The sequence below is a fragment of the Triturus cristatus genome, chromosome 6, assembly GCF_964204655.1.
Source record: "Triturus cristatus chromosome 6, aTriCri1.1, whole genome shotgun sequence".
NCBI lineage: Eukaryota > Metazoa > Chordata > Amphibia > Caudata > Salamandridae > Triturus > Triturus cristatus.
Window position 1 is genome coordinate 1,004,413,727 of NC_140589.1, and position 12,524 is coordinate 1,004,426,250.

At 45.6% G+C, this 12,524-nt stretch overlaps 1 protein-coding gene across 1 annotated transcript in view; it reads left to right on the forward strand.

Annotated features, from left to right (window-relative positions):
* SYNE1 (spectrin repeat containing nuclear envelope protein 1) overlaps nt 1–12,524 on the forward strand; it is a 1,959,630-nt gene that overhangs the window by 1,022,909 nt on the left and 924,197 nt on the right. Inside the window, exon 66 of the mRNA XM_085611789.1 lies at nt 2,714–2,869. Coding sequence (XP_085467915.1) covers nt 2,714–2,869 — 156 coding nt within the window. The remainder of the gene's footprint in view (nt 1–2,713; nt 2,870–12,524) is intronic.

The following is a 12,524-nucleotide window of genomic DNA, read 5'->3' on the forward strand; positions in this document are numbered from 1 at the left end:
CTGAAAAGTAATTAACTGCATTTTACTTAAAAAGCCCATTTATTCGAATGTACTATACCTGAAATGTGTTGCAAACTGCTTACTTAAAACTGTAACCAAAACCAGTACAAGTTACACTGCAATTTTGAACTGTGTTCATATAAGTAGTTTACTACTGAAAAGTGTTTTTATGCTTACTTGTACCAGGTTTGCTTGGTTCTAGAAATAAAACAACAGTATATTTTTTATACTAAAACAATTGGCCTATAGTTTAGTTTTTGAGTGTGTGAATTCATTTGCTGACTGAGTGGCTACATCAAATGCTTTACACTGTCCTCTGATCCTGCCTTACTGCTCGACCAAGCTACCACTTTAGAGAGTAAGGTTCTATCTAAATTTTACCTCTGCCAAACCTCTGGAGACCCTTGGACTCTATACACACTGTACCTCACTTTGGTGCAGTATGTATATAGTCAGTTTCTTACATTAATCGATTGTTAACGATGCTGATACATGGACAACCAAAACCTCTCTGGGTTTTTAATTTGTCCGCTAGGTGGAGTCTGTCTTCTCTCTTATTTGTCACTGTCAAGAAGGAGGGAAGGAGAGATCCAGATTCAGCCCTGTGTATCAGTCTTTGGAATTGGAGCTAGGCTTTCTTCATTAGCTTCACAAATAGGTTTTGTGAGAATGAGCAGAATGTGAACAACTGGTCTCTAGTGTGTGCAATAATTGATTAGTTTGTTTAAGAGTATTGTATCATTTACATGAGGTGTGAGTAATGATATGCATACAGATATATAAATATATTTGGTTTTCCTAACTCGCCAAGAGTAGAGGTCTTTGCTGAATAAAGAAAGGACTATAGTAAAATCAAGAGTTTTCTAGAATAGGCGAGCTAGCGGTCAAAATACACAGACAGGAACATCAAGTTTAGAGATTGTGCTATTCTCAATCTGCAGTTTGGGCATTATTATAATCACCTTTAAATTTGGCACCTTATTCTATACAGATAGAGATGAGAAGAAAGTTCATACAGGGGGTGGTGATATGCAGTGAATTGTAACCGCTTTACTGAATGAAACGTGATACATTGAAATGGGTCAACTTTGGTACTGTGGGTGTCGTAAAGAAGCAGGGAAGGTAGGCCAGAATATTATGGCACATGCATTTTTGTTAGCTTTTGGCCACTGTAGGTGCTGCCTGTAAAGGGGGCATGCAAAGTGTGGGTGGGGAAGTGGGTCTTGCCCATCAGCCGCTTGCAGTGGCTCTCTAATTCTAGTTAGCTCTTTTTGCTACTTCTAGTTAGCTTTTTTTACTTTTTATGCAGACACATTTGATTCTTACCCTGGCAACTTTTCTTGTTTGCAGACAAGTTCAAGTATATTTTAGGGCATTTCAGCTAGGAGGTCAAGTACCTTTTCACTCCACTGTTGTACACAGAAGGCATTCCAAGTGAAATATTGTGTTCTGAAAGGCGTTATTTCAGTTACAAGCATGAGTAGAGTGTTTTTGCTGCAGGTGTAGCAGATGAGTCCAATTGTACACATATGAAATGTTACCGGGCTGAGGTGGGTATTAAAAAGGGGAGGGACTGCTTAGGGGCTTTGAGTAATTCCATAGGAGAGCCAATTGGGCTAATAACAGAAATGTGATAGGAACATCTTAGTCTATATCTCTAGTCTGTGGCCTTCTTTCTTACTCCCATGTCGGCAGACAGTATGAAGTGATTTGCAGTGTCAAATGCTTTAGAAGTAGTTGATTCAGGCAGGCACATAGTCAGAGACATGATATGGGAATCTTGCACTGGGATGTAGTCTGCAATTATTTTCTAACTTGGAGCAGAGAAGTACCAATTATTTGGACCATTCCCAAATTACAACTTTGGTCAACATAAACTGTAGTACTCAATGGCTTGGGCATAGAAAGTTTAAAAAGTAGAAGTCTTAATATGCTAACTTTGTACCAAGGTATAGCTTGAAAATAATCACTATAACATGGAGGACAATATTGAAATCCTTTTCCATGAGGAGAGGGGCAGAATGTGGACACCGATATTTCAGTTCACAACCACTATGCGATGGTCAACCTCCTCATAGTGTAAATATTTAAGGACTTGGGGATTTGATGTGGCTGTGGGTGAAGGAGGGACAGTCAGACAAGGAAATTCCAAAATTGGAAGGAAGGGTGGAAAAGACAGTTTAGTACATGGCATTCCAACAAATCTTCATTTGCAGAACAAAAAGAACAGAAAGGTGGGCAATCACTGTTTTGACAAAACATCTCTACCAGTGTGTCCCATCGGCATAGGAGAATTTTGGAGCAGACTCTGAATTTATTTTAACTCCAATCTGCATTTTCATTGACTGATTTCAGGATTGGGAAATATCTCTACAGGTGCTGAGATTAGAAGGTGATTAGCACGTAAGGTGTAGTAAAAGTGAGTATCACGCTGCAATGACTGCATTACAATTATATTTTACAATTATATTTTATAACTCTTGGACCCCTCAACTGAGTTCTCATCCTCTGAAAGTAAGCTACAGTGATGATCTTTTAGATTTCTTGGTTGTTACAGCATTTTTATTTGTGAAAAATATAATTAATTACACATTTCTGGTGTTAACCATGAAGAAGATAGCTATTGGCATAAAGAATGATCTCAATCTAGACGTGTAAACCATTCATGCTGCTGAGACTGATGTAATGGTGTAGGTTTTTTTCACCTCTTTAGAAATGGCACGAGGAGGTAGCAATCTACAAAGATGAAGTGGAGGAGGTTGGATTGCTGGCCCAGCATATACTGGAGGAGAGCCACAGCAGCAGCAGACTGGGCAGCCAAGCCACACAGCTCACCTCTCGATACCAGGCCCTTATTCTTCATGTACTGGTATGTACGGGACCGTGCTGTTCCATATGAACAGTCAGCCGAAGCTGTCAGATCATAGTAGGTTAAAATATGAATAGGTATGTTATGTATGTTTGGTAATGTGTACGCCTGTGGCACAAGCAAACAGTGAGACAAGCATTTAATACTTTTATGACTAAATCCTTCCTGTTTTGGTGTCACCCATGTACATTACAAATTCATGGCTGCCTCCAGTTGCTTTCTCCAGAGTGTGGTCTGTAGAGTTATGCCCATGGCAGTCTCCAAATAAGCGCAGTACTCTCAACCTTTGACCCACCCTGTTTGTAATTAATATATTACGTTATTCCGCAGCCTTTTATCCCGCAGGGAATCACAACGCGGTCGTTACAATGACCGCGTTGTGATTCCGCATACCATTACTCCGCAAGTCGGAACAACGACTTGTGGAGGGGGGGCGCTGGATGTTGGAATAGTATAACTTACCATTCCAACTCCAGTCTGTGCGGACACTAGGGAAGGTGTTGGATTCTAAATCCAACACCTCCGCAAGTCGTTGTTCCAACTTGTGGAGTAATGGTATGTGGAATCACAACGCGGTCGTTGTAATTACCGCGTTGTGATTCCCTGCGTTTAAAAAGTTTTGGGGTAAACGTCATTTACCGTTTGTAATTTATGTTGGCCTGTCCTGCCAAATGAAATAAATATAACACTTTAGTTAGACCAGACTACAGCCAAGCACTCTCCCAGTGGCAACTTTTACTTTGTCTTAGAATATTTCTTATTATTTCCTAAACGTGGTAATCTCTGCAGTATGAAGGAAACAAGTTTTCTTTTGATATTATAATTGAAAAATGTCACTTTATTTGGGATGAACCTTCTATGTTTCAAGTGTATAATTTGTGTACCAATCAGAACAATGTTTGTAGTATATGCTGTTCTGTATACCCCTGCCATCTAGTTTTAGGCTCAGCTGTTTGCGAGTTGTTTCTCTTTGGAGAAGTCTTTCGAGTCATGAGGTATAGCGACTCCTTCCTTAGCTGGTTATGTGCATGGGTGTCGACTCCATGTTACATTGTTATTTTCTGCCATTGAATTCGGGCGTGTACCGACAGGGCTCAGTGTTTGCCGACTTGCAGCCCTTTTTTTGGGCTCAGTCATTTGTTTTACAGTTCTTCGACTTTGCTTTGACTTCCAGATACTGTCCTGGGGCACCGATGTACGATTGACGCTTTGTCGCGAGGGCCTTGGGCCCTCTAATGGGCTTTGTGCCATTGACTTTAATACTTCCCTGTGAAGAATGCATGTGAATAATAGATAGGTGGCCCTTCTAGTAGTGTCCCAAATATCCCTCCAAATTGCTGTGGACTGATTGCCATGAGGTGTACAATCTCTGCTTCTACCCTGACCATGACAACACCGCATGCAAGGCTTACTTCACCTTCTGAGTTAAAAAGACCCTTTGGTACCGACATGAAAGGAGGTGGGAACATCAGAGAATGCAGCGGCAGGAATCCAACAACACTGCCTATTTCTTCAAAGAAAAGGGGGTTGAGGCAGAGGAAGAAGCCAGCCCCTTGGAGGCACAACCCCTCCAATCATCACCCATCCCGGAAATGTTCTTCTCCTCTGACTCTGAAGAAGAAGAACAGGCACCTGATGCCTCCCAGCCATGGACGAAGAAGCCAGTGTTGGGTATAGTCGGTGCAGAAAAACATATTAGGCCGCACAATGGCCTGCAGTTGAGGCAGAGAACCACCTGCAAAGGGGGTGAGGCTTCGATATATTTGCCCCAAAAAACAGCCAGCCAGGCCACCATCTCCTTGATGCCATTGTCCTCACAGACCAAAACCTTTGATGTTGACAACGCATCCTCCTCTGGGCAGTGATCCTGCTTGATCATTGAACCCGAACATACTACACAACACAGGGTTGCCCTCAAATCCGAGAGTTCCCTTCAAGTAGACACCAAAACCCACATTGGTACCAAGACTGCCGTTGGCACCCAAACCTGTCTCGACGTAGAGAACTCTTTTATGTTTGAGAACACAGTTGGTGCCGAAAACACCTTCCACAGCCAAATCCAAGAGTCGGGACAACCCATCCATCAGCGGCTACAGAAGGATCTGGATGCACAACAGAAACACTTGTTCATTCATCCTGACACGGGAAATATGTCCACCAAGCTGCCTTCAAAGCCTACAGAGACTTTACCAAGAAAGAGAAAGCTTACTTTCAAGGAGTAAATTGCTCTGGAACCTCCTTCAGCTCCCAGGCAAAAGAAACGCAACAAGAGGGACACCAGCCCTCTCATTTGCACCTCCACCACCTCACTCTCCAGAGTCACTGCTTCCACTGCAAACAAACATGTCCCCTTTTGGGTACTCACTAGAAGGCTCACTCCATTCCTTTTTTAGGGAAGGCAGCCCACCTCATCGTTCCAAACCCTATGATGCACGTTATTATCCGGTGTCTGTTAATGAACCATGGGACAACTAGTGCTATCCCAGACCCCTATGTGACAAAGAGAGCAGTCACATATCACAAAGTGGAAATGCCTGTCCTCCAGGAGGATGATAACTTCCTGGTGGAGACACTGTCCAAAATCCAGTGCACAGTACAGTATCTCCCTTTGCTCATGAGTATGCTCAAAACCACCACAGACACCTTCAAAGAGCCTGTGAAAGCAAGGATGAAAACACCCAGACGGACAAAAAATATAAGCCCTCTGCCAGTGACCCACATTACATACGTGGTAGCATACCTCCTGACTCCTCATGGTCCACGCTGCATGTAAGCATGCAAACGCCTTGGCCACAAGAGATGCTACCCATCCAAACAAGGAGAGCAATAATGCACCAGGGAAAAGGGTGGCGGTGCAAGCAGTCATGCCCTGGTGACCTTCCCACTCCGTTGGCCTGTTCTCCCGATATGACATGGCACGTTGGGATGAGATGTAGGACCTCCTTAATGATCTACCAAGGAGTATAGAGAAAGGGGGAAGAATTGGGGGCAGATGAGAAGACCATCTCCAACGCCACCATTTGTTGCTCCCTGGATGCCTCTGACACTGCGGCCCGAGGGGATAACAATAGCATCGTAGTAAGATGGCACGCCTGACTGTGTCTTCAGTTTTAAACCAAAGATGCAACAGCATCTGAACAACACACCCTTCAACGGCGAACACCTCTTTGACCCACAGGTTGACCAGATGCTGGAAAAAGAGACACTGCCAAGGCTATGAATGCCCTTCAATCATCCACCCCTAGGGAGCTCCTTTTGCAGGCATCAGTATAGGCAGGTAGCAAAATAACATCCCAAGATCACTCTCCCTTCTTATCATAGACAGCAACAGGCACCTCATCACGGGGCTACTCCAGAGGGGCCTACAGGAACAACAGTAACAGGGGTAGGGGCAAATTAGGCTCTGGCAAAGGGGCATCATCCTCCAAGCAGTAACTCCGCTCAACTCTCCCCGATCACACAAAACCTGTCTGGGAAGGCTCCAAGCTTTCCTTCCATGCTGGCAGGAAATCATATCAGACTAGTGGGTATTAGCAGTACTTCAGCACGGCTACTGCATAAAATTTAGTTTACAGAAGCATATACCGGGCAATGGGAGAGATCTCTTACTGGCTGTAGATAAAACTGACAGAATGATGTACCTTCCTATGAAAAAAGGCCTTGTTGTCAAGTTTGGTCTGACCCCAGAGACGTCTAGTGAGAGCCATATGTCTCACCAGCCCAGGGTGGATTTGGCAGATTAAGCCAGTAAGGCACTAGATGGTTTGATGAAGGGCTGCAATGTGAGGGACTATGATGGGATGTACAATCTCCTCATGACAGAGCACTTGTTCAGTAATTGCTTTGCAGAGCTGCTCCAAGACCTGATCTGTTCAAAACTCACTGTAGCAACAGAGCTTGCAAAGGGGGCTGACCTCTCAGTGAGTACCAGAGTGTTAAAGAAGGTACCTGGGGAGGAACCTGAGAATTGTGTCCAGTGTACCCTCCAACAGAAGAAAGGAGAAAACAGGGAAACCCAAAAGGAGTTCTCTAAAAGCCCCCACAAGGTTTTTCAGGGGAAGGAATTCCAGCCCAATTCTGAACAGACAAAGGGGAGTTTTAATGGGAAGAATTTCCCTGGTTATTTCCAACCCAAGTGCCATGAATGTTACCAGTATGTGCAGAGAAAGTGAAATGTCATCTGTTCCTACAGGAAGCAGCCACCCCCTGGTGGGCCTACTCTGGGAATGACCAGTATAGCTCGGGGGGACGTTGCCCCAGTTAGTTTTGGAGCGTTTGCAGAAGTTATGCAGTGTCCCTAGGTGACAAGGAGATGGTGCTTAAGGCTCATGTGACTTCAGACTTTGCTTGCTCTGAGCTTTCCCACCTTCATTGATGACTGCCCCGAGACTCTGCTCATCAGCTCCCTACTGTTATCGAGCTCTCCTTCAGATCAAGCTTACACTGACGATCATACGTCGATAAGCACTTTTTCTCCAAAAACGTTTCTAAGTCAGAAGGTAAACCTCCGACCAGGACTAACCAGGTCACTGTAACCAAACGGCGATCAATTACATTCTGCTGAAATGTTTGACTTTGACCCTGTCTACAGTGCACAGAAAACCATAATGGATGCTTTGTACTCTTTGGCCCTACTTTTAATTAAGACTTTCAAAATTCATATCTTTGGTCCTACGTATTGCCATTTTTTCAAAAAGTATTTTCTATTTTTCTAAATTACTTTGGGATTTTTCTTGTGTTGTGTTGTCACATTATTGCTGTTTGAGTACTGCATAAATACTTCATCTACAACGTAAGCCTGACTGCTTTGTGCCAAGCTCCCAGAGGGTTAACTATAGGTTAATATAGAGACTTTAGTGGGTCTCCCTGAGAAGGAAAGTGATTAATATTGGAGGTGGATTTCCCCCAACTAATTATTTTATTACTTACAGATGCCTATTCTTACATCCTCATCCACCTTGTCCACCCACTCTACTTGCACTTCGTATCTGATAAAGACCTTCTAGCCGCAGATTCTTTACCTTAGAATAACCCCCAGGCATTAGACTGAATTTGGGATTTTTTTTAGCAGTACCCCTGTGTGCCAGTAGGTGGCGCTGTTTGGCTATGCATGGCTTTGTCTGCATCGGAAGTGACATTCATTATGCCTATATAGGCCTCATCCCAGCAGGCTGACATAAGTTATTTTCTTTTCGTGCCAATCAGCACAGATCTACCCCCAGGCAATTTTTTTTTTGTTTTTACTTTTGTCTAAATCTTTTTTAGGTCTCGCCTAGCGGTGCAGTACCATGCGCTGTTCGCGTAGGCGAGATCTATTGTTGCCGACTTGCTTAGCGATGCGAGACAGGATAGGTGCACGCGCTTCACAGACATCAGCTGTGAACGCATATGGCAGCGTTACCACAACTCGCAGGACAGGAGATGTGCACGTGTACAGCTCATGGTGTCCCACCTCCTGCTCGCTCGCACGAGCAGGAGGTGGGACACCATGAGCTGTACAGCGGCATTAGCACAACTCGGATAACATGAGTTGTGCACCCGCACGGCGTGATCACACCTACTGCTTGCTCTCTCCCTGCCGCCCCTTGTTATAGCTGTAAATTTCACTTGGCGCTCACCACCCCTGTTGGCATAACAATTTATCCAATGAAGTTCTCCATCAGCTCTGCCCGCCCCTGAATGTCACCGATGTACCGCACTTCCCCTCATCCAAACGGGAGCCACATCTACCACCCACTCCCAAAATCACACAACCCCCACTATTTTGAGTTTGGAGGATTCTGGCAGAACCATGTCCTCACCAATGGAAGCCCAAAGCTTGATGGGGATCCATGTCTTCTGCAAACATTCTGTCCCGTCCTCGGTGTCCCAGTACCCCATCTTCAACGCTGTAAGGGCATACTGCGGCAAATCTAGCGAGAAAAGCGGCTGGGCGCAAGCACACTTTCACTCTCAACCAATCACAGCCTTCGCTGCTATCAGGGCAGGAGTTCTGAGCTACAGGAAGCGACACATTCCTGAGGCATAATCAGGCCGGGTGGCTGTCTTCGCCGGAAGTCTACCCTGTACCTGTGTTCGGATGCTGAGATCGGCAGAGAGGGGCCACAGTCAATACAGAAGCTGCGGTCCCCTTCACATGGGTAGACCACGGTGCTGTTTGAGCTGCCTCTGGTCTTGATGTCGTTGAGAGGAGCAGACGGAAGGTGAACGGCGCAGCAGGTACTACTGTTTTGATTCCTTCTGTGTTTTGTGGGATTGACTCTTTAATATGTCCGTCCCGGAGCAAGGCAGCAAAAGATGCTAAAGATCCCACTTTCTGCTCATAGATGCGTGTCATTGAAAGGATTAATGCTATGCACCTCAACGCGTCGAATTTTTCAGAACGATGTGGCACGGGTGGGCTTGGGTGTCTGCAATTGTCCCGCAGAGAGAACCCTATTGCTCTTCTCTGGCACTGAGCACAAGATGTATACAGGAGGATATGAGTGGTTAGCATGTGTTTATGAAACATCTGCATTCAGAAAACGTTTGATACAAAGCTGCTTTACCTTTTTAGATATTTAAGATGGGGGCTTAAGCCAACTTTTACATTAGATAGATTTAGTTTATGGCTAGTCAGCCCCAGTAGATTTACGCATATTAATAACCTTCATCTACATTATTGTCTACAACAATGAAAAATGCAACTAAATGACATTAGAACCCTAAGTGAAGTTGGAAACCTTGGTAATCAATTTCCAACACGCTGCATGTATTGGAAGTTAGATACTCCTGCATTTATTAATGCCAATTGTAGTAAAACAGATAACACTGCACTTGAGACTAAATAGACTATCATGGTGTCATTAATCTAGGTTGGCTGGCATTGCACGTTATCTGTTCCCCATTTAACCGTGTGAATTTGATGCAATCCTAACTGTGAGAAAGTGATTTGTTTTGCGTGGTCACCCCCATTTTTTTATGGACAGATGCAGCTGTTTTTTTTACTCTCTGCACTGAGACACCCGATGCCCATGTGTGTGTGGTCTGGCCCCTAAAACGTGTTGAAATTGGCATATTTAACGTTCCTATAAGGCCATAGTATATGGTGTCCCAAAATACGCCCATGGCACAGAAACTTACATTTCACCTATGGACTAGAGTCCTGCTGTGCCATCCACTGGTGTTACAAGGCAGATAAGACTCCCGGCTTACCACGGGTTGTTGCAGTTTTAAAAGTGCAGCCTGATTTGTCAAAATGACCCTTTTGACAGGAGAAACCTTCCCTTTTAAATATAAAGTCATCCCTATGTAGGCATTGTAATCTAAAAGGCAGGGTGCATGGTATTTAGACATGTAAACATTTAAAGTTATCATGTCCTTACATTGACTACCACCCAAAAGCTATTTTCACAGTAGGATGACTAGTCGGCCCACATAAAAACATTCATTAGTTTTTGGAGAAATTAAGTTTCAATATGTATTGATATATTGACTGTTGGGCTGAATTAGAAAAACAATCGTTTGCAATGCAATAGGTCTCGCAGTTGCGCGAATTTGAGGTTTTGGCATTGTAGATGACAATGCCTTTTATTTATGTTTTCGTTTTTAAAACATAAATAAAAGTCATAGTTATTTACAATGCTAATAACTTAAACTCTTGCAAACGCAAGACCTATTGCATTGCAAATGCTTGTTGAGTTTTCTTCTTCTAATGTGGCAGGGATGTCTCTAAGAAGGCCGGCCTCAAGCACTGTGGCGCCTGTCATCAGCAGATATTGGTGACGGACCCGCATCTTGTTTGCCTCTAGATTCTGAAGCGCAACTGCAACGTGAAGACCTGCGCCGATTACCGCACCATGTGCCACAAAGCCTTGAGGGAGCAGCCCTCAAGGTTCTTGCCGTCCGAAGGTCTTGCTCCCAGTTGAGAGGAAGGTCCCAGGATCGGTCTCAATGTCCAAGATCCTTGTCGCATTCAAAGTGTTCGACTTCGACCCACCTGTTGTGGTCTTCAGACGAGATGAGGGAGCATTGTCATTCGAGGCCTGGCTCCATGGTTGAACCTGCCCATAGTCCGGCTCCGCACCTCTCTGAGTTTCCGGGAGCCGGAGTGACCCCGTGCAACTTCAAGAATTTTATGAGGCCCTGGGCCTCATACATGAGCGGCCCATTCCTGTTGGCATGCCTTTGGGCCCCACTGATTTGGGAGGGACCCCTACTGCTTCCATGTCGGCATCTCCGCCACAGCACCAGTCGGTCCCCTTGGATCCACGGATGGATCTGGACTGGCAGCGTTGTACCACCTCAACCTTCCTCGACGCCTGTCCCAATGCCAGCTCTCCAGGCACACTCTGGTGGCGCCATCCCCATTCCGATCCCCGACTGTGACACAGAGCCGGAGGTGCGTTGTCTTACGCCAACTGGATCCTTGGCTTCTAGGCTGAAGCCTGAGCCCGATTCCTGTAGGCTAGAACTCAGAGGATTAGGAGGGGATGCTGGACCCTGAAGACGCCCAGCCTTTAGATACCAACGTGGACTGGTGTGAGGACTTGGCCAAGGTCAGTGGACTTGACTCTTCTTTAGATACTTATGTGCTTTCTCCCCTTTCCATGGCTATGGCTGGAGCGTCATTTGTAATGGTGGTGAGCAGGATGGCCAACGTTCTAGACCTTAGCCTACCCTCAGTGGGATAGGGAATCCAACAGGCTGGACAACTTAGGCAAGAAGATGTTTTCTTCCACCAGCCTGGCACTGCAGTCCATGAAGACTGCATATCTTTTGCCCCTTACTCCCATGCTTTATGGGATTCAGTGGCACAGGTTCTGCCCATGGTTCCGGAGGAGGCCCAGAACATACTTTCCTAAGATGTCGCTGATGGGAGAGATACAGCTAAGTTTAGGATCAGATGTGGACTAAATACCACTGACTTGCTAGGCAGAGCTGTTTCCTCGATGGTGGCCTTAGGCCGCCACTCCTGGCTGAGAACAACCAGCTTTTCAGGGGATGCCCAAGCATCGATTTTGGAAATGCCCTTTGATGGCTCCTGTCTCTTTGGTGTCAAGGCGGACTCAGCACTGGAATGCGTCAAGGACAGGAGGGCTACAGCCAAGTCCTTGGGCCTTTCGATGGCCCTCGCCAACCCAAGTCTACCTTTTGCTCCTTTCGTGGTCACAGAAGGGGCTTCCAGTTGTGTCTTTACCAGCCCAGCCACCATAACACACAGGCTTCCCTGCCTCTGTGTGGCAGAGTCGTGGTTCCCACAGACCTCATGGCAGCCAGTGGTTGAGCCAGTCCATCCCCCGGCAGCTGCAGCCTCCAAACCTTTAATGTTTGCCCTCTTATACTAGAGGCCCGCACACAAAGAGGGCTTATGGGGCTGGCATTGTAAATTCGCGAAGGCCCAGAAATGTGTGTCCCTCTTGGATAATAACCAGGAAATGGCACCCCACCTCCAAAGCAGACGAAAGGGGGTTGTAGGGAAAAAACTGTGCCAAAACAGGTGCAAAAGGCGCAAATCCCAGCGGCCAATGGCAAGGCCATGTAGGATTCAAAAATTCACCCCCAGGGCACCTAAGTGCCCGAGCAGTCCTTTCAAAAGGGCCACTTCAAGCGGCATCAAGAAAAACAGAAGTCCTTCTTTAAACAGAAACACTTATCAAGTTGGAGAGGAGGCCAC